The 21,301-nt window shown below is 47.4% G+C and overlaps 1 protein-coding gene across 3 annotated transcripts in view; it reads right to left on the reverse strand.

Moving 5' to 3' along the window:
• The window catches only part of IDH3G (isocitrate dehydrogenase (NAD(+)) 3 non-catalytic subunit gamma), a 40,643-nt gene extending 20,794 nt beyond the window's left edge, over positions 1-19,849 (reverse strand). The window contains exons 1-13 of one of the 3 annotated variants that reach the window (XM_069209422.1): positions 19,701-19,849; positions 15,589-15,630; positions 14,642-14,653; positions 11,704-11,801; positions 10,999-11,114; positions 10,816-10,876; positions 10,020-10,152; positions 8,899-9,032; positions 6,178-6,280; positions 5,304-5,450; positions 4,733-4,827; positions 3,031-3,091; positions 2,823-2,929 (exon numbers count right to left, since the gene is read on the reverse strand). In XM_069209422.1, coding sequence (XP_069065523.1) covers positions 2,828-2,929; positions 3,031-3,091; positions 4,733-4,827; positions 5,304-5,450; positions 6,178-6,280; positions 8,899-9,032; positions 10,020-10,152; positions 10,816-10,876; positions 10,999-11,114; positions 11,704-11,801; positions 14,642-14,653; positions 15,589-15,630; positions 19,701-19,823 — 1,227 coding nt within the window. In that variant the 5' untranslated portion in view covers positions 19,824-19,849 and the 3' untranslated portion in view covers positions 2,823-2,827. The remainder of the gene's footprint in view (positions 1-2,822; positions 2,930-3,030; positions 3,092-4,732; positions 4,828-5,303; positions 5,451-6,177; positions 6,281-8,898; positions 9,033-10,019; positions 10,153-10,815; positions 10,877-10,998; positions 11,115-11,703; positions 11,802-14,641; positions 14,654-15,588; positions 15,631-19,700) is intronic. The other 2 variants (XM_069209424.1, XM_069209423.1) reach the window with 2 other exon arrangements.
• Between the last annotated feature and the right edge of the window lie 1,452 nt (positions 19,850-21,301).

A 21,301-nucleotide genomic window follows, 5' to 3' on the forward strand; every position in this document is an offset into this window, starting at 1 on the left:
TGACTGTAACAAGAGTGGAACACTGAAAATAATTATTGTAGGAAAGTAGCCTCTTTCTAGCTTGGTTACCCCCACTTTTGGCCTGTTTGTCAGTGTGTTTGACTGTCTTCACTTGGATCCTGCTAACCAGGACCCCAGTGACTGTGCGCTCTCCTCTAAACTTGGTTGCTGGTAACTTTTTATCCCCACAATGGCATACACGTGCCCCTATTTAAGTCCATAGTATATATGGTACCAAGGTACCCAGGGCATTGGGATTCCAGAGGATCCCTATGGGCTGCAGCAGTTATTCTCCCACTCATAGGGAGCCCATGCAAAGGATTCTGCAGGCCTGCCATTGCAGTCTGTGTGAACCAGGTGCACGCACCCGGTTTCACTACAGGTCACTGTAAGTCACCATTATGGTAGGCCCTCTCAGCCCTGAGGGCAGGGTGCAGGTACCTGTGTGTGAGGGCACCCCTGCACTAGCTTAGGTGCCCCCACGAACTCCAGCCCCATTTTACTGGACTTCGTGAGTGTGGGGACGCCATTTTATAGGAGTACCTGACTTAGGTCACTACCTATATCCAGCTACATACTGGTAATTCCGAACCTGTGCATGTTTGGTATCAAACATGTCGGAATCACACCCCAATACTGTTGCAAGTATTGGAAGTATGATTCCATGCACTCTGGTGGCTCCTTAGAGGACCCCCAGCATTGCTACCACCAGTCTTACAGGTTTTTCTGGGCAGCTCAGCTGCTGCCACCCCTCAGACAGGTTTCTTCCCTCCTGCTGCTCCCTAAGCCACTGGTTTGCATTGAAGGGCACATTTGGTGCCCTCCATGCATAAACCAGTCCACACCGGTTTAGGGACCCCCCCCCAGTCCCTACTCTGGCACGAAACTGGACAATGGAAAGGGGAGTGACCACTCCCCTGTCCATCTCCACCCCAGGGGTGGTGCCCAGAGCTCCCTCAAAGGGTCCCTGGGTTCTGCCATTTTGATTCCCAGGTTGGCAGGGAACTCTGGGAGCATCTGAGTGGCCATGCCAGGTAGGTGACGTCAGAGGCACCCTCTGATGGGTAGTTACCTGGTTAGGGGGGCAAGCCCCCTCTTCGGGCTATATAGGGTCTTCCTCTGGGGTGGCTCCTCAGATTCGACTTGTAAGACTCCAGCAGGAGTCCTCTGCAACCTTCCTTCGACTTCTGGCCACCAGAACCGCAACTGGACCCTCCAGGAAATCTACAAGCTCCTGATCCACCAGAAAGACTGTTCTGCAACATTGTACCCAGAATTGCTTCCAGCTTTGCAACATTTCCCCAGATGTGCATCCTCAGAAGACTGCAACTCTTCAGGCTGCACAAGAAGAAGGAATCTCCCTTGGGGTGAAGGCACCACTTCCTCGTAACTACAGGTACCTGGCTGCAACGACGACCAGCTGCATGGATCTCCCCTCATCTTGAGTGGTGTGGGTCCTGCATCACGGGTGGTGGTCCGGAGAGTTTCCCTTGGTCCTCTCTACCAGCTGTCGCACTTTGGTGGTGGTAAGTCCTTTCCACTCCACACAAGACAGTACCCCCGTGCACCGCGTCTTTTGCAGCTGCCAAGACTTGTTTGCTTCACCTCCAAGGGGAACTTCAGGCGATGTGTAGCTCCAGCCCCCAGCACTCCCGCCTGCAACTCCTGGGCCTCTGCGTGGTCTTCTGACGACGTGGGAGCAACTTCTGTGGTGCTGCGTGGGCTACTTCTGTGTCCCTGTCCTGTGGGACACCTGTGGGTGCTGCCTCTGCTCCTGTGGGCCTTCTGCCATGCAGAAGGTCCCCAGTAACTCCCCCTTCTGGGTAGAGTCCTCCTGGACCTTGCTGGTCCCCGGCAGCACTTTTTTCCCTCCAACCACAAGTTTGTCTTTGCCAAGGCTTGTTGATGGAAATCCTTCACTGACACCCATCTGCAATCCAGCTTCCAGCGTGGGACACCTTTTGCACACCCCAGGAACTCTTCTCCGGCTTCAGTGCTGCAGTGCTAAGCTGTCTTCCTTCTTCGTCGACCAACTCCAAAAGGGACTTCTGAGTGGGTAGTATCTCTTCTCTCCCTGGACTCCACAGACACTTCTGGACTTGGTCTCCATCTTCGGTATTCCACTGCTGGTTCCTTGCAGACTGTTCTGGGTCTCTTCTTTTCATCCTTTGGGGTGGTTTTGGGGAAATCCAGTGTTTGACTCCTGCATGTCTGGTCGCTGGGGGTACTGTATTACTTACCTGTGTGGTTTCCCCACTGCTCCCAGCTCCCCGCTACATGATTTACTTACCTAGGTGGGGGCCCGGTGTTCGCATTCCACTTTCTTAGTATATGGTATGGGCTCCCCCAGGGCTACTATTGTTTGTTGTTATTTTACACTGTTTTCTAGCCTTTTTATGGCTCTTACTGTTTATTAGTGTCTATAGATAGGGTATTTACTTACCTCCTATTGGAGGGTTGTCTCTCTAGTATTTTCTGATACTGTGTTCCAAAAATAAAGTACCTTTATTTTTGTACAACTAAGTGTTCTTCTTTCTGTGTGCAAGTACTGTGTGACTACAGTGGCATTGCATGAGCTTTGCTCATCCACAACTACCTCTAGAGAGCCCTGGCTTCTAGACACGGACTACATTCACTCATAGGGGATACCTGGACCTGGTATAAGGTGTAAGTACCATAGGTACGCAGCAGACACCAGGCCAGCGTCCTACAAATAGACAGTCAAGCTTTGTATCCTAGGCAAAGGTACTCCTGTTTTTGAAAGCGACATCATGTTTCCCGCACACGCATGCACCATGCGGCCTTCCTACAGAGCCACTCACCTGTCCTATGCAGGCACCACTCTGCCGTCCCTCACCACGATCTGGCGGCAGATGGACTGCACCACTTCCGACGTGGTGCCGTTACCCCCGATGTCAGGAGTGTGCATCTGTGAAGGGGACAGACAGGCAGGTTAGGGAGGAGCCGACCAGCTTCCTGGAGCCTTTGATCTTGAAATACGTTCTCTGCAGCAAGGATTAGTGTACTCACTCTGTGCTCGTTCATGACCCCCATGATAGCCTTGCGTATTGATGAGGCGTAGTTATGAAGCCTATTGGAAATAAAGAGGCAGTGTTAGCAAATCCAACGCTGTGGAACAGGTTCAAAGACTGTGATCATCACTGTTGTGCACAAGTGTGTGGAGTGGATCACCTCCCCAGGTGCTCACACAAGTGGCAGTGAAGGGGCACCAGCGTTTGAGTGCACAGGACACTGCAGGAGACAGGTGGGGGTGGTGGTGGTGTAGAAATGTGGTGGAGCATGTAAACGATACTTGTACCACCATGGAGAGGACCGAAGAGCAGTACAAGACCTGCAGCCATGGCACTGGTGAAGCTCGCGCACAGTGGCACTGAGCTGCAGGGAGGGGTGTGTGCCAGGACGTGAACCGTAAACATGGACATAGCCGCATTCATTTTGCACATTTAGAACCATACTCAATCAAATGAAAGAGGAAGATACCAAGGATTTAAGATTCAGGGGAGGAAGGATAATGGTATAATCATGTATTATAAGGAATAAAATACAATGTGTTACAAGGATACTGTAAGTCACCACAGGATTCTGAAACTCAAAGGATAAATGCCTTCGGCCTCGTTCTACTATATAGTCATGGACTTCTTCAGTGACCTGCAATATCTGAATAATCAGGGACGTAGCTTCTACTAGTAAATGTATTAATCAGTAGAGAGTTGGGAACATGTGCTTTCAGTCGGTATGGTGAGGTGTCTGCCAGATTTCACCTGGGATTTTTACATGCACACATAGATTGAATCTCTAATTATCGCCTCTCTTTTGTGGAGTTATTAAAATGTTGACTATTTTACAAATTATTTTGTTTTAGATACCACTACCAATCTGCACTGCTCTCCCTTTCCACTGCCCCCTTAAGCCACCCTCATGTCCTGCTTTTCAGATAATGTATGTTAACAAGATATGCCAGCGTGATTGTTGGGAGATCTGAAGGTCCCCCCCACCCCCAATCTTACTGGCCAAGCTATGCCCCCGCCAATAACATACAGCAGGGGGCACAGAAAACCTTCTACCTTCCTTTGAGTAGTAGGCCAGAAAGTTTTTTCGGAAACTGCATCCTGAGTGATACCTGTGCAATCATGTATAAGTGAGATGAAAACAGGTCCTAGGAGGGCCAACTGCTGCCCAAGGTGGACTAGTAGAGTGGCTCTGTTGAGAGAGGCGCGTTGGGAATGTGGACTTGGAGAGAACCTGCATTATTAGACTGCAGAGCAAGACATTTCTGGACTGCGGAATTGTGGAAAGGTGCATTTTTGGACCTCGAAGATGCAGGGAAGATTCTGGAACAGAATTCTAAAGAGAGAAATGTCTGTTTTAATGGTGAATCTGTAGAGAGCTGTGTTTCTGAGCCAAGAAGGACCACGCAGTGTGTTCTCTATAATGTGTAGAATCAAAGGTGGCTTTCCTTACTGACCCGCAGCAAAGCAAAGCGTTGTTTGACAACAGAATTGCAGAACAGAACGCTTCTGGACCCTGAATCTACAAAGAGGGGGTTCTGAAGTCAGATCCCCCAGAGGGGAGTATCAGGAGTGTGAAATGAGGCGAGGGAAGTGTGTTTCTGGACTTGAGACGTCCAGAAAAAGGCATTTGAAAGTTCTACAACTTCGTTCAAGCAGTTCCTTCGTGGACCACGTCTCACCAGCGAGGGGAATGTACGTACTTGAGGTGGTCCAGCATCATGCAGCTGGCCAGCAGGGTGGCTGTAGGGTTGGCAATGTTCTTGCCAGCGATGCTCTTCCCTGTGTTTCTGGTGGCCTGAAAGAAACCAAAGATGTCAAGCCAAGAACCCACATACATCTCACGCATTCCTCCACACCCAGTCCTCTCCGACTCACCTTCTACCACACTTCGCTCTCAATGCTTCTGATGCCAACCCCTCCCTCTCCACTCTCTTTCCTTTCACCCATCCCCCTCAGTTTCCCTCCTCTCCGGTCTCCTTCCTCTGACCTCTCTATCCAATCTCCTCCTTCCCAGCTGTCTCCTCTCTATTCGACTTCGGTCTCTCTCTTTATCTCACCCATCCCCTTTCAATTTCCTTCCAGTCACCCGTCCTTCTCTAATCTCCTGCTTTCCACACACCCCTCTCTACTTCCCTTGCTCACACCTGTCCACTCCCAACCAATAGCGCCCCGGGATCCTGAGGACCCTGGGCCCCGCTAAGCGCAGTATCTCGTGTCTCGGACCCGGTCCTCATGAGGATGTCCAAAGGTTCACTTGGCAGCTGCTCTCACCGTTTCGAAGACGGCATAAACCGTGCCATAGTTGGCTCCTGGCACCAGCCCTGGGCCACCAACCAACCCGGCGCAGACGTTGTTCACAATATTCCCATAGAGGTTCGGCATCACCATGACATCAAACTGCTGTGGACGGGACACCAGCTATGGGAAGGAAAAACCGAGAGGGTTGGAGAACCAGTATGGAGAGAGAAGCAAGAAACAAGGTGGTGGGGCAAAAACCAGAAAGCGAATGCAGAGAACATGCAGGGCAGCTGCAAGCTGGGTTAGGGTCTCCAGCCGGGGGATCTTCTGCACACATATGGTGAAGGATATACTGTCATTCCAGAGCCGGGTGCGCCAGGATAAGGTTCGGTGCTGTGAGCAGCAGAACAATACTTCTGCGTGACTTTCCTATGCATTCCCTGACTGTAGACCCCAGGGTTACTGCAGCTGGGCACTTGCTGCCTGTATGATGTCTTGCAAACACAGGTAACTTAGCATGAACCAGCACCACCGCAGAGTTTACAATGCACTGATCACAACGTAGACTGCACTGAACCAAGGCTGCAGCGAAATGTACAACGGCCTTACCGAACTGCAGGGATTACAACTCATAACACAAGAGGGTTTATGGTGAGCTTCAGCAACAGGATGATGTTAGCGGTTAAGTTCAACTTTGTTGCAACCCCCTTGTTCTAACCCCAGGCCCTCTGCTGGTGGTGCAAAGGCCAATGTCTCAGGAAGATTTGTTTAAAGTAAACAGAAAGGAGAAGGAAACGATCCTTTTACACAGGGATAGAGTTGGTGTTGGAAGATATGGTGCACAGTGAAAAGGTACAGTTGATATTCAGAACACTGCGGGGAATACAATCTGCCCAAGAACGTTTACCTGCATGGTGGTGTTGTCCACGATCATGCTCTCGAAGGTGATGTCTGGATACCCCGCTGCCACCTCCTTGCAGCACTGCATGAACAGCCCGTCCCCTAGCTTCCTGCGGGCAAACAAGATGCAATCACTGGCTCGTTTCAGGATGTGCCACAACTGCCACGGTGTATTTCACTGCTCCGCGACCCGCTCCAGTCCCCACGAACTCCCACAAAGTGTCTCCTCATACAAGACAAGACCACCAGGGCAGGTCTCAAACTGATCACATCTACCATGGTCTTTCTCTGTACTTTGTAGCCCACCACAGGCCTACCTCAAAGGGCCTCCTCTGGTCCCCCTTGTGAGAGAAGAGACTGTAACCCTGGGACAGAACAGTTCCAGCTTCTCTTTTCGGTGGAACTCGAACCTCAGTCATCACAGCTCCCCTGCTGTGCGCCTCTAAGCCCCCACCTCCTCCATTAAGATTCAAGACCTTTAACAAACTCGTAAATAGGCCTGGGCAGAATTTCAGTTACGCAGGAGTAATCGCAGTAATTTTGGTAAATCTGTTTTACTCTTTGATGTGGAATTACTGATGATAACACGATTACAACCACTTGCATAAGTAATATAAGGAAAAAATCCTACCGCAAGAGCACATTTAGGAGCATGAGCGGCTGCTCGCGATGCTGTTTGCGTTCTGTTGCATTTAGTGCTATATTCTTAGTGTAAAATGCAGCCGCGCCTCTATTTTGGGCATGAGGGTGCATTTTGCACTAAGAAACTAGTGCTAAATGCCAGGAGTACGTTGAGGGAAAATCCTACCCCCAAAAGCACAGAGCAGCTGCTCACTATTTATGTCCTGTTGCATTTACCGCTGTTCCTTATGGCAAAACGGATCCTCATGTCCATTTTGGACATTAAGGGCATTTTTAATCTAAGAAAATTAGCTAAATGCAGAATTACTCTTTTAATGTAATTCTGCGTGACCTCCCGGAGTTTGCTGGTAATTCCGCTGGATTGTGTTACATTGAGTTACACAAGTTACATCCACCCCTACAGGTATACACGATCCTTCAAAGAATAAATCCTGATGTCAACCGGAGATGACATGAGGACGGAAGTGGCCAAGGACCCTTCATCTAATGAGGCCATTAGCATCCTCTAACAGTCAACTGCATGATACTGAGAGACCCGGATACACTCATGCGCTATTACCATGCCGTACAAATCCCTAGAACATAACTCCACATTATGTGGACACGTAGCCTCTTCGTATTGTGGAGCACCTCCAGCCTGACAGCAGTTACAGACAGTATCCATGCCCCTTCTCTACTCCCAGGTCTGCCCTGCTTCCTGTGGAGGGGAGGGTGAGAGGGGCCTAGTCTAACAAGGCTCATTCTCTCTTCGTCCCCTCATCCTTCCAACTCTGAATGCCATTAGACTACCTGGTAAATTCCTATAGACTCCTACAACTATATGTACGTGCCACAGACCGTCCATCAAATAAAGAAACCACTGACAGACCACACTTTAACACTGGGTACCTGATCCTTGGAGACTGACCTCTAGTGAAACCTGGCTATTTCCATGATATCCACCCTGGAAGTTCTGCCTAAGATCCTAATTACTAAATAGCCAAACTCAAGGGCCAGGAGGCACATGAACATGAGCCATTCCTGTCCTGCCCCCTAGTTCCACATCCAGACCAACATCTGTCCACACACAAAATAAAAAAAAAGCCCCTGCATGCGCAGCCCTCAAAGGGCATATGGTGTTCTTCACAAGTAAAACATAACATATGCTATGCATGCAGAGGGACAGTTACATTGTTTCTCTTGTCTGCTTTCCAGCCCTCCCTGTCCAATATCTACATTAAATCCCCAGCCCCTTCTGTGGGTCTCTTCACATATAAATATCACATGCAGATAAAGTCCAGATGTCCTCTTCGGGTTACCAAACACACGCAAGTGCCTTATCAGGGGACATGTTTAGGGGAAGTCAAGGAAACCGCTCTCAGTGCAGAGAACAGGTTTTTAATACAAGATTCTTCATCTATTCCCAAACCCTCTGCCCCATGCAAGGCTGCACAAGTGTTAACTCCTCCTCAGAAACAACTGTCTGGGCAATACATGCAAAGAGATGATGACATAAGGTGGAACCTCCTATAGCGGCATGATTTCCTTCCTCCCGCAGCAATCACAAGCTCAGGTAGAGCCCAGAATAACATGCTCTGGCCCAGCACCGGAGTCGCTACCACTTCTCCCTTATCAGAAGTCAGAGCTGTATTCTGAACGGCAGCAGATCTTGCTGCTGTGCCATCGATCTGGACCCTCACAACCATTACATGTTGGTATAATAGAACTAATCAGAGAGTTTAACTACTGCGCCAGTGTGTGTCTGCTGCTTTCAAAACCACAACTGAGGCAATGCTCTGACTGTCCACTGGGTGCTGCTGCTGCCCCCGTGTCTGCTCTCTTCTGAGAACAAAACAAGGCATACTGTAGCTGACCACTAGGTGTCGCTGCTGCACCAGTGTGAGTGTAATCTTTAGCACCACACGTTCCGCATGCTCGGATAGCAAGCATCCTACTGCGAGCACCTACAGCCGACAAGAACAGTAGACCTCCGATCACATGCGTGGTATTTCCAGTGCATGCACATTTGTTTTCATGTGAACCTGTCACCCTTAACAGACATTTTATAGCCATAAAGGAGCCAGGGCCTGATGGGACCATCACTTACATGATGTTTGCCTTGTGAACAGCCGTGACCTTCTTACGTCCCTGCTCCTGAGCCAGCTTAAAGGCGTACTCCGCGATGCGAAGTGATCTCACTCTCGTGATGATCTTAAGGCTCTCCACGACACCAGCGACGCTCTGCAGAGCACGGGAAGAAGGTTAGGGTGTGACCTGGGATGGTGGGCTTGCGGCATCAGAGACCCTCTGGAGCAGAGGATGCACGGCTAGGACACAAAAAGGGGGTCAGTGCCACAACATCGGGGAAGCTATGGCGACAGCGGACAGACAAGGCACAAATATGGAGGGCTGCCAAGGAGATGCTCCTAGGAAGCAGACACATGGTTATGATGCAGGTATGGAAGGGAGATATCGGAGGAGGAAGTCTCTGCAGGGAAGATGTCAGCATTGGGAGAAAGCCCACTGGGTGGAATTGTACCACGGCACCAGGTTCCCTGTAGAAAGTGGACAGAAGACGACAACCCCAGTACTGACAGGCTGTGGCTCAGTCAATGATGGGCTGTGGGGGTAAGTTCTGGGTAGTGCAGGAAGTGAGAGGGGCTGTGTTAGGATGGGAGATGGACAACAGTGCTGTGCAGTGAAGGGCAGATGTGCTATAATACCAAGGAGACTGTCGCTGACAAAGGTAGGATGCAGGCGGAACGGGAAGTGTTTTAACACAAGTGACACTACATTGTGGGCAGAGGATCACCTTAAAAATGGAGAAAACAGCAATAAATGAAACGCGATGAAGCCGCTTGTGTTACAGCGCGTGATCGTCTGTACGAGGCGCGCTGTGAGCCCCCGTCTGTGGATCACTCTCCCAATGTTACGCTGCATCCCTTGGCCTTCCTTGGTCACCCCAGCTTGGTGCGGTAGGCGACTGCTACTCTGTGCCCATCTTTCATTTTCTGTACCCCCCGGTACCTATTCTGTGTTCTGATCCCTGAGAGACTCCCTCTAAATTGTGGCCCCTGAAACGTCCACTGTGTTCTGACCAAAGGGGTTCCTGCTCGCCACAGTGGCCCCATGTGTGCTCCCCTCTGGCCCGCGCGCTTAGCTGCATGCTGTGATCCCTGAGCCCTCCTTTACAGGGACCAGTTTCTTCCCCTCTTCAGGGGGGCTTACCTCGTGTTCCAGGCTGCTGTACTCCCCCTCTGTGTTCTCGCGCACGATCAGAATGTCGATATTCTGGTGGCGGGTCTGCACCCCGGGCAGACTCTGGCAGTGAATGACATTGGCATACAGGTCCAGGCTGGTCCTGGTGGCACAAAAACACCACGATGATAGAGGCATGGAAAAAAATATTACATACATCCTGTTTGGTGAAGGGGGGATGGGATAGTGACAGAACCTAGGTAGGCCCTCCTTCGGGAGGGGATAGAGGACATACCACAGAGAAACCCTCATTCGGTAGATGGCAGGAGAAGGCTAACAGCACAGACAAGCACTCTACCCGTGGAATAGCTAAGCAAGACACCCCTTCTGCTCAGGCACTGGCCTGCAGAGCACAGTTAGACCTCAAGGAGTTGTTTGAAGGAAGGGAGATACATCTGGGCAACAATGGAACTAAGGAGAGGGCCATACCCAACACTTTACGGACAGTTCTCCTTCAGAGAGGATTGCTAAAGATAAACCCCTCGCCTGGTCTTGCACTCAAATGTACTGGAGGTTAGATGGCAGTCTAAGAGATTTGTATTCCAAAAAGTGTCCACCAATGCACACACTCTCATTCATTCCAGGTGAGAAACCAAGGTCACCCAGCCTCATTGAACCACTAAAGAAAGTCCAGGTGAAAGAAACCCTGACCCCAAGCAAGTTGTCTGCCTCAGAATCCCAGAGTCTAGGGGAAAAGCTGCCCACTGCTGTATACACTCTCGACCCCCACCAATACACCAGGCACAGAAGCCAAGCTGCCACTCACCGGAGAAGGTTGTTCCGGGATCTGTAAGATGGCGGCATATTGTGGTTTGTTTCAATGTTTCCTGCAAATTAAACCAGAAGGTGGGTTAGTTGCACAGGCACATCTGGTGCTGGTACGGGAAGGGTGCAACAGACAGACATACAAGACAAAAAGAGGAAAGGTTTCCGCAGCGCACAAGCTTACCTTTCAGAGCCACTCTGTTCCTTCGGATCGCCATGATTGCACCCTGGATATCATCCTCGTTCGAGGACATTGAGTTCACATTCACTACCTCGAAATCCACAGGCACGCAGCAATGTCTAAGGATGAAGATTTGGACCATGAAGAGCGATACTTAGACTCAAGCAGCTGCACACTGTAAATCTCTCCCCACACCACTCTGCTGCAAACAGACTCTTTGGGATCCTAGGAGGTCCTACAAATCTAGCAGTCTGTGCAATAGATGCCACTGACCTGGTTCAACACTAGATTTGTGTTTCTTCTTCACACAGCCATAAACAGGCGGTGGCTCTGTGCTGAAAAAATGAATTTAAAAACAACCTACTTGGATCTCCATGTGAGCTATTTACAAATAAATTTACATACTCGGCCCAAGCCATTATTCCCTGATCCCACTTCAACCTCATTGGCCAACCTGGAGACAGAATCTAGAAAGTTTAAATATCTTTCCAGCACTTGCTAGATATGAGACTCATTGTTCCAGGACACCAAAACTCCACAAAGGTGACCTCTGCTATTCACTCATTTCTAAAAAATGTCTTCAAATGTCAGATGACAGCTCATTCGATGGCTAGAGGTAAGTATCTCTCCTTCTAGAGCAGCCACTTCCTTCACTGCAGTTGGCACCACAGCCTCACACTGAGAAGATTTCACACTTCGAGCAGGTACCTGAAAACCTCTGTGACATGGCGCATCAGCTCCGGCCCGATGCCGTCTCCAGGGATCATGGTCACGGTGTGCCGGCCACCATACTTGGCCGGAGGAGGCTGAGGAGGACGAATAATACAATTATTAAATAAAAATAAATAAAAAAAAAGTTTCCTTGCCTCTGGTAGGCTTTTGGGTTTGCGGAGACAGGATGCTGTGTTCTCCCTCAAACCCATCACAGTATCACGGAAGGAGGCCCTAAAAGGTACTAGTCATGCAATTTGTTCATCACATCCACCATGTGCAGAGGAACCAGCATTCATCATGCCCCAAACAGGAACCATAACAATATGGCAAAAAAACTCCAATATATGAGACCCACAGACGACCAAAATGACATGAGCAGGCCTCCCAAGTACTTTCCCTCTCAATTTTTAACTCCACGCAGAAAGGCACCCCCGCCTTTGTGACCCCTTTGCCTGATGCCACATTCTCCCTCATCGCATGTTGGTCAGGGAGGAATCCCTGTGAGATTGCCACTCTGGACAGTTTGGAATGGCACAAGTGGCCGGGCCCTCCTGACCGCAATCACCTGACACAAAACCAATGGCCGCAGTCTTAGTGGGTTCGGAAGGACGCCCAGTGAGTGCACGGACGTTCCCACGGAGAGTATCCATCTGCTCCGAGCGGGCCTAAGATACCACTGTGAAGGCTCCAAACAAAAACCTGAGGTGTCTGACCTGATAATTCCATGCCCCACTGGTTATTCCCTATTCTGGGACCTACAACTCACAACGGCCTGGAGGAGATGCTGAGATACCATGTGGAATCGTAATTCCAGCCCCGGTATCTCCCCACAACCCTAATTTTGGCCATCTTTAAGGAGGGCATTAGCAGTTTACTTATGCTCCCTTTGTATGGCTTATAGGTACATCAGTATGAGCAAAGGGTCAATAGAGCTCCTTAGAGCGCACTGTGGTTCAACTTAAACCTTCAGATGGGGACCATCAGAACGACTCAAAGTGCAATGCATAGATCTTCCCATTCAATGTCTCCCTGAGGTGCTCCCCACTCCCTGTCCCACGACTGGAACCCTTAAGGCTCCCATGGACTCTGGAGTACTCCGTTTTGCTAAGAAGGTTTTCTCCTTTGTTAGCCCAGACGATGGATCCCTTCTTCTTTGTGTTCAAGGGGGCATCACCATCTTTCCGTAACATACACGGCATGGAAATATCACATGCTAGAATATTCCACAATGGGAAATGTCAGACAAGAAATGTGAAAGCGTGGCAGCCCTGGTGTGGGTCTGGTCCTCCTGCTCTTGAAATCCCATCCCTAGATCTGCCCCACAGGCTTCTGACAGTTTCTACATTAACCATGGATGAGCACAGGGAAGACATTCCTCATCTCTGCTGCACATCACCACGGACTGAAACTGCAGGCAGCAGCCAGAGGAAATGTCTTACAGTGGGTGAATGCACTACTCAACCTCATTGCCCAGTGGCATCCACTGAGTGGGTGGCAGATAAGCAGAGGCGACCGAATGGTAGCCTCAGAGAGAGGCATCTCTCCTCACTTCACCTGCTTCTCATCCACAGAGAGAGGGTGGCACACAGGAGGGGGTGGCAGTGTCACTGACGACAGAGAGGGGTCTCTGCATTGGCCCTCACCTCCTGTGAGTGCAGAAAACATAAGCCTGCACCTGTCTCACAAGGGCAATACTCAGGCAAGCAAGGCTATACTTACCCTAGGGTACCCATGCCTTGGCATGTGAAGCCATCCCTCTCATCCTATGGTAATACTTGGTCACTGTGCCACGTGATGCTGGTGTCTGGGGTACAATGCTGTACTGAGCATAAAATACTTTATCTGACATGTGAACTGTACCTTGGAATATCACAGCTCTCTGTAGGTTTGATACGCTGTACCTGTCATACAGAGGTTATCCTGCACCCTCATTATGTTCATGGACTTAGGAGGCTATTCCACAGAATTGCTGCTGTAACCCGGCACTCGAGTCAGTACCTAGCTAGAGATGCCAGTTCTCTGGTATACATTATGGCAATCTTTGGGCATGTGGTTCCTTGAGCTGAGCCTGTGGCAGCTCTCTACAGGAAGATGTTACATCACTCATAGAATGGCACTGCCTGGGCCTGTGATGGCTGCCTAATGGTCTGATGTTACACTACGTAGAGGATGGAAGTGCCTGGTCCTGTGATGGCTGCCTAATGGCCTGAGCGAGTTACAACACTCACAGGGTGGCAAAGTCTGTGCCCATGATGGCCGCCTACAGGTACGTGAGTTTACACCACTCACAAGACAATAGTGCTTTGGCCTGTGATGGCTGCCTAGAGGTGTGAGTTAACACCACTCACAGGAAGGCAGTGCTTTGGCCTGTGATGGCTGCCCAAGACGTGACTGGAAAGTCCTTCTTAGGATTTAGAATGACCACATTTATAATAAAGTTTATTTGGTGTCTGACTTTTATATTGTGTGTTTCAACTTTGCATTATGGGATGAAGAATTAGTGACGAGGATGGGTTCTGTCCCCGTTTTTAACCAACATCTTGTGACTCAAAAACAGTTAACCAACTAACTTGTTATTGAGTTGAGACTTCATTCTAATGATGCAAGTACCTGACAACAAGGAGATATAAACCATTCGGCTTCTTAGACAATCTAGGAAATTTCTTTGCAAGCTGTCAGACATCTTAACTTATATAAAAAACATATTTTCAGTATGCTTAGGCTAAGAAGGCCTGAGCTGTGTTTTGTGCAGCACTGGGGATTTTGGCTTGGCTTATAATTTTGCCACCTTCCGTTTAGGGGATGCGAAGTTTAGACCCTGGAATGAACACTTCCTCTGTAAGAGCAAAAACATACATGTCCACATATGGTGTTTTACATCCCCTGACCTTCTCATTTAACATTTCTAAAACAAGAAAGAAATGGTACTTACAATGACTTGTTGCTGATTTTCACAGGTACAAAAAGAAACGAGAAGAAAATACATGTTAGAAAAGTCTGGCCATCTACTCATTTACAATCCATTTTATTCCAAAAAGTATAGAATTTATCTTGCATAGAACCGTGGCACGGCTCCACCAGATGCCTTCCCTGTACAAATGTACATCCATGGTCAGTTTGGGATCTCGCTCTTCTCCTAAATATGGATTGCTTTAAAGTGCTCATCAAGACATTTGTAGCTTTTAATCTGATTTTGGAGAAGTCCCAAACTTCTGATGTGTGACCTTGTTTTGGTACCTTGCCTAAATTCAGCATAATTCAACAGATTTACAATTGGTGGTAGATATGGGAATGTCCTGTCGCCTAGAAGACTGGGGCATAGGTCTGTGGAGAAGGAATTGCAGGTTGATAAATTCACATTTGTTATACAAAAGTGATACCTATCTGATTATATTAAAGCCAGCTCATCCATCTGAGCATTGTGAAAGCTAATGTGCCTTTGCTATGTATCAAGTATGAGCGTAAGTGATATAAGTGGATGTCATTTTCATGTTTACTTGCACCGTGCTCACGGATGACACAAAGGAGATGACGCGTTTCAACCCAATTCTTGGCGGTGAAGTCAGACTGCATCAGGCATGGTTTTCATATTGTCAAAGAGTGACATATGTTTAAAAACTAAGATCACATTATTTAAAGCCAAATCTGAACTATGGAATGTAAAGCTTTCTTCAGACACAAACACACCACAGACCCCAACGGCGCAGGTGCTGAACTCTACAGGGCAAAGATGATGCTGGTAACTTCCAAGTACGCTGCGCAGTCACGGAGACCCTTCCTCAGGGCCCAGGGATGTGCATATGTGCAGCACGCTCTACGAGTCTTCTCTCTTTCTCTCACTCTCTGCTTAGCAGCAAGAAGGATCACAGTTGCACTCACCGATGAGTAGGTCCTCTTGTTGATGGAGGTGACCCCCAGACCCTGCAGAGAAAGGCCACAGCTGAGCCACACAAAGACAGTCACAGACATATGATCCATAACTAAACCCGACCCCAATGTCTAAGCACCTGTGTCCAATGGAGGACGCGCCACACTGTCATAGTTACGAAGTGACTACATGCCAGAAGGTCACCTTGTTTGCATTGCTGTACTTTCAGCCCAAATTAACTAACACATCTGAAAGCAATGACTTGTAAGAGGAAGTCACAGGACTACAACTGTTGTGTCTCGGTGAAATTGGGGCATCTGGTTGCCAAACAGATTTTACTATCCAGGGCAACAAATTACTTATTTTTAGAAAACACAAAGTGGGGATTCGGGGAATTATATGATGCTGCATTCAAAAGCGTACGTTCTAGAGTGCCTATTGAATATGGTCATACTCTAAGGTTCAGCGCTGGTTGTGGTGCCCTACGTTGAACTATGACTTTTTTTTTTTTTTTTTTTTTTACAAATGTAAGTAAAATATTTTTCTCTTGGTCTTTTATATGTTATCTTTTTCACTGCTCATTTTCCCGAAAGTTGAACACTACCCAACCCCTATTCTTTCTTTGCACATATATGCAATATGTCTGCAACTGGATGCAAAGCGGAAATTTGAATTTGATATTCTCCAGCATAAACAGGTCAACCTTGTCATGTAAAACAGGCATGACCTGATTAAATTGCGCACGGCAATGGGCAAAAAGTAAGTATTTTTTTCTCTCTCAAAATGTGTGGCTAGAATAAAGGGCAGATACACTTTTTTTTCTAAAAAAGAGGCTCTACGTAGGTATGAGACAACATGTATATTTCCAAAATGAGTGCAGCACCACAATGAAGTGTATATACAATGAGCAGAGGGGGAATGTTTAAAAACCATATAAGCTGAATGAGAAAGTGGTAGAGCCTGGCAGTACGGTATACCCTTTGGTTTAATCAAAACCTCCTCCCTGTTTTAACATGGTTGCCAGGTGCCCTCATGTTCTGTATGACCACGTCTAACATTCCTGGCCTTTTAACCGGTAGAACATTGCACTGGGGGAAATGTTTTATGTTTTTGCCATTATACGTCTACTGAACTCAGCTCAGTATTGGAGTAATAATATTCGACAGGTTACACCTGTACCAAGAGCTCTCATGAGTCCTATGTTGATGCACGAGTGGACCTTCCTGGCCAGGCTTTCCATGTACATTCTGGTGCTTTTTCTGTTTATTCTAATGTAAGTGCAGGACAACGTGTAACAGAAATAAAAGAAATACATGTACTGTAGAACAACTAAAATTCTTTCACTACAACAGAAGATCCATTAACCAAAATATTACTTTAATTTGTTGACCTACTCTCAGAAACAACACCAGATCTCACCTTTTTTTACAGAAGCATGGCTTAGCAAAGACTTCACACCCACAAGCCACAAAGTCATCCTATCGGAATTAAGCTTCATTAACAACAATCGTATTCCCAAAACTGGAGGCGGTCTAGCGGTCATCCATAAAAAAGTGAAAAAATAATACATATCAAAAACAATAACACGGACATCTATGGATCCATGTTAATAAGATGTCACTCCACTCCAAATATAAATTACTCCTTCCTCTTAATATGTAGATCACCACACAGCAATGTAAATGTTAAAGATGTCTTACTAGATACAGTGACCAAGGCCCATCACATCCACTGGGGCATTGTAACGTGCGGGTTGGCAAGAAAAATCTAAACGTAACCAGAGCTATCTCAGCAAAACTTGAGACCTTCAAGTCCCAACAAATTCTTTCCGACCCAACTCACCCTGCTTGACACACTCTAGACTGCCCGACACTATGGATGTCATGTTTGTCCCCCTGGAGAGGCCACAGTGACACACAACTCCCCAGTAAGCTGGAGTGACCACAACATCATCACATTCAGGTTCAACAAGACACTTCAAAGACACCAACCACCACCAACAGCAAATACAGACAATGGAATAAATCAGACGTCCAAAAACAAACTCCCACCTGGAAGTGTTGCCAATAAACATGTGACCACAAGAGATACATACCGTCTACAACTGGATATCCGCCGTATTGGACAAACAGTGCCAATAAAGATCACACCCAGGGTTAAACACAAAAAGAATGCCAGATGGATTCATAACTAAAAAAAACTGAAAACACAACTCAACATACAACAAGAACGCAAATGGAGACAACCAAGAGATTAACGTGACCAAATCACTCCATGCCACTATAACAGAGTCCACATAAGAACGATCAGAACCACAAAATACAACACTACTCCATATGCATTACTGAAGCTAAATGCTATTCTAAGAAACTCCACAGGACTCTAGCAGAATTCCGCAATCCAGCGTGGCAAAAAAATTGAAACACCACAATCACAAGGCTTCTGCGACAAAATCTACATGAAATTGATCTTAAAAATTAGAAAGATAGAAATATTACTTTAAGGAAAACACAGACAACCACAACTCATGATCCAGACAACATGGAAAGACATGAAAGGAATCTTCCACCACTACATACTTTCAATGCCATCTCAGAAAATGATTTCCTCGATAGTTTCATTGCAAGCAGACCATCAGGAACATTTTCAGACCCAGCACCTCCAAAAATCTTTAAGGATATTCTTTGCACTTCCTCTGCAGGAGAAGTAGCTAGACACTTACCCCTTCCCATTTGGAAATGCCTTGCTACTACTTTTTGTTAGTCAGGAAAAAAAAAAAATGTTCTGCAACTGAAATTTGGTTGCAAAACATTAATACATACTACTGTGAATCTCTATTACGAAGGGACACCCTTTTCAAACACAGATTTGGTATGTAGTTGCAAACCCAAACGTTGCTAAATTTTAATTTAGGTTTCATACATACCAAAAGGTTTTTTTGAAGTCACAAACAGCCTGATTTGGGGAACTGGGCCATTTGCAATCTAAAAAAAATGTACATCTGGCCCTCCAACAACATCAACAGAAGTCAGAAACCTCAAGGTTACCATGGAGTCAGACCTATCCTTGTTACCACATGTTCAACAAGATCACACACAGCGCCTTCTAATCAATGAAAATACACCACTGCATCTTCCCATACCTCAGTCGCTAGCAAAAACTACAAGCCATCCTGACTCTCGTAATCTACAAGTTTGGCTATGCCAACAGCCTAAACCTTGGCACGCCAAGATTCATCACATACAAAGTAAAACTAAACCAAAACGCCCACATATCACATCTGCGACAGAGAGACACCATCATAACTGACAGCATGCCAAATTATTCAAAAGAGGACACAAAGTTAAAGTTACCAGGTTATGTCATGCCACCCGAAACCTTAGGTTCCGGTCCTGGATGTTCCTTTGACAAATCTTTGTTTTCAGGTGTTTAGGTTACATTGGTTCGTTTGAAAGGAATGTAAAACTACAATTCCCAGAATGCATCAAGTTGTTAAATAAAAGCCTAAAACTGGAAAATATTGTCCATAATGATATGGAGTCACCTGATAACATGATACACAGTGCTTCATGAAAATAATGTCTTACTAAAACAACTATGGGCTTAAAAATACCATCATGCAAAGGACTGATGCCTACAGGAACAGCCAAGATTTTACACATAACATGACGTCATTACTCAGCCCTGCCAAGTTTCCCAGGTCCATGCGTGATCCAGTCCAGGGATTTCCTGTGAATTCTGTGACTTGTAGTCTCGTTTATTTCATTATAACACAGGACTACATGTCCCATAATTCCGAAAATAAAATCTGGACTGGAGCAGCACCTCAGGTATGAACCTGGGAGTCTTGTCAGGTGTAAGCAGAATTAAAATACCACCCCCGGCCCAACATAACCCCACTGCCCCCTCTGCTGTTAGGAATCAGAATCCTGTTTTAACTACAGGTCCCAGAAGGACTGAGCAGGTACTGTAAGAGTCATCTGCCCTCCAGCTCGAAGTGCATTCTGGGAGATGTAGTCTTTGGTGGCGCCTCAGTCCTCCCTGGGTTTAAGCCCCCCCCTTTCCACGGCAGGCCCCCGGAGTGCTTCCAGGGTGGGTCCCCGACGGTGTGGGTGCACGGTACCTGCAAGGGCTGCCCGAGGCCGCGCTGCAGGAGCCGGACCGCGGAGAGGGAGCATCGCCCGGCCATGGTGAGTGCCTGCAGAGCCCGAGCAGTGGACAAGGGCAGCCGGGTGACTCCGCGCATGCGCTCACTGGTCAGAGCGGGCTTCGGCCTGCCGCCATCTTGAATCGGGATGGCCGCCTACTTCCTGCCGACATCTTGAATCGGGATGGCCGCCTACTTCCTGTGCAGTAACGAAAGTAAAGCGTCCATTTCGCGTTTGGAAATTCTGCGCCGCTCGTTGACCTAAATGTTGGGTGGGCGCCATCTTAGATTGGGCTTGTACCTGAGTCCGAGCTGGAGAAGATTGTTTAAGAGTTTAAGACCAATACAATAACACCATGGACTTCTTTATGATGACATTGAAGCATACATGCCAACATTTAAGACCTGGAACGTGGGAGATTTGAGAAATAAATCGGAGAAGTGTATTTTCCCCATTGACTTCTTTTGAAGCAGAGGCAATGTCAGGCTGGAGGCATCTAGAACAAGCATTGGCAAAGATAATAGGTCTTGCCTATGTGAGAACTATTGGTTTTGTCAATGTCTTTTTAGCCATATTGTACAGCAGCGCTGGCTTCCGTGCAGCACGGCTGAAACAAAAAAATATGAAAGTGCTATTACATGGTCAGCGCCTGCTGTAAATAGACCTTTTTTTTCTTAACTTTCAGCCATGTTGCAACATGGCTAAGAAACATTTATAATGCCAATAGATCTCACTTTGGTGAGACCTATTGGCTTTGCCAATCCTTGTTTCTCTGTGCAGCAGTTTCTCCTGTTGTCAGCAGATATTACTTGGTGTTAGTCTCTGCTGAGTGGGTGACAGTCCATACAGTAAGCATCACCTGCTGCATATAGGCATCATACTCCAAGGCTTTCCACGTAATTGCCTTTTGCTTTTTGGATCGGACAGTCCAGCCCCCTGTTGTGGGGTTTGGAGAAGGTGCTCCCTGGTGCCTAAAACGCCATCTGTGTGACCAAGAGAGATGAGTTCTATTCCCGGCTTCACCACATAGTGTAATCATGCCATCCTGCGCAGAACAATAATTTTACAGTGCTTATGTTCATTTATTCATCTAAATTCGAAACACCTAAAGGGCAGGTTTAAGGACCGCACAAAAAACTTGACATTTCCCTTGAGGACATTGTTTGCACACCCTAGTATTTGTACCAGATGCACACTGCCCCAGCTTTTTTGTGGTACTATGTAGAATGTGCTGCCTTAGCTACCAAGATACACTCAGCAGGTGCCCCAGTTCAGAATATCCCTCAAGACGTTTATGTTTTAAGCTTGGAGCATGCTGTATGTATTGTCTAAAGTGCTTGATTTGCCTTGGCTCTCTAGTGACACCCTTCCTCCATGGGGAGAGCCATCTGCATTCCGCCTGTAAACGCTCTCACTTTGAAGTCAGCCGAAAGCAGAATAAATGCCAGGATCCCTTGAAGACACAGACTGGCACTTGACCTCATCTCTGAATGAACAGTAAATGTGACAAGATAAGAACAAGATTTATAGGCCTGCTTACAGATACAGCACTCTCAGAAGGATACTCATAAATAAG

This window comes from Pleurodeles waltl, chromosome 10, assembly GCF_031143425.1.
Source record: "Pleurodeles waltl isolate 20211129_DDA chromosome 10, aPleWal1.hap1.20221129, whole genome shotgun sequence".
In the NCBI taxonomy this organism is placed as follows: domain Eukaryota; kingdom Metazoa; phylum Chordata; class Amphibia; order Caudata; family Salamandridae; genus Pleurodeles; species Pleurodeles waltl.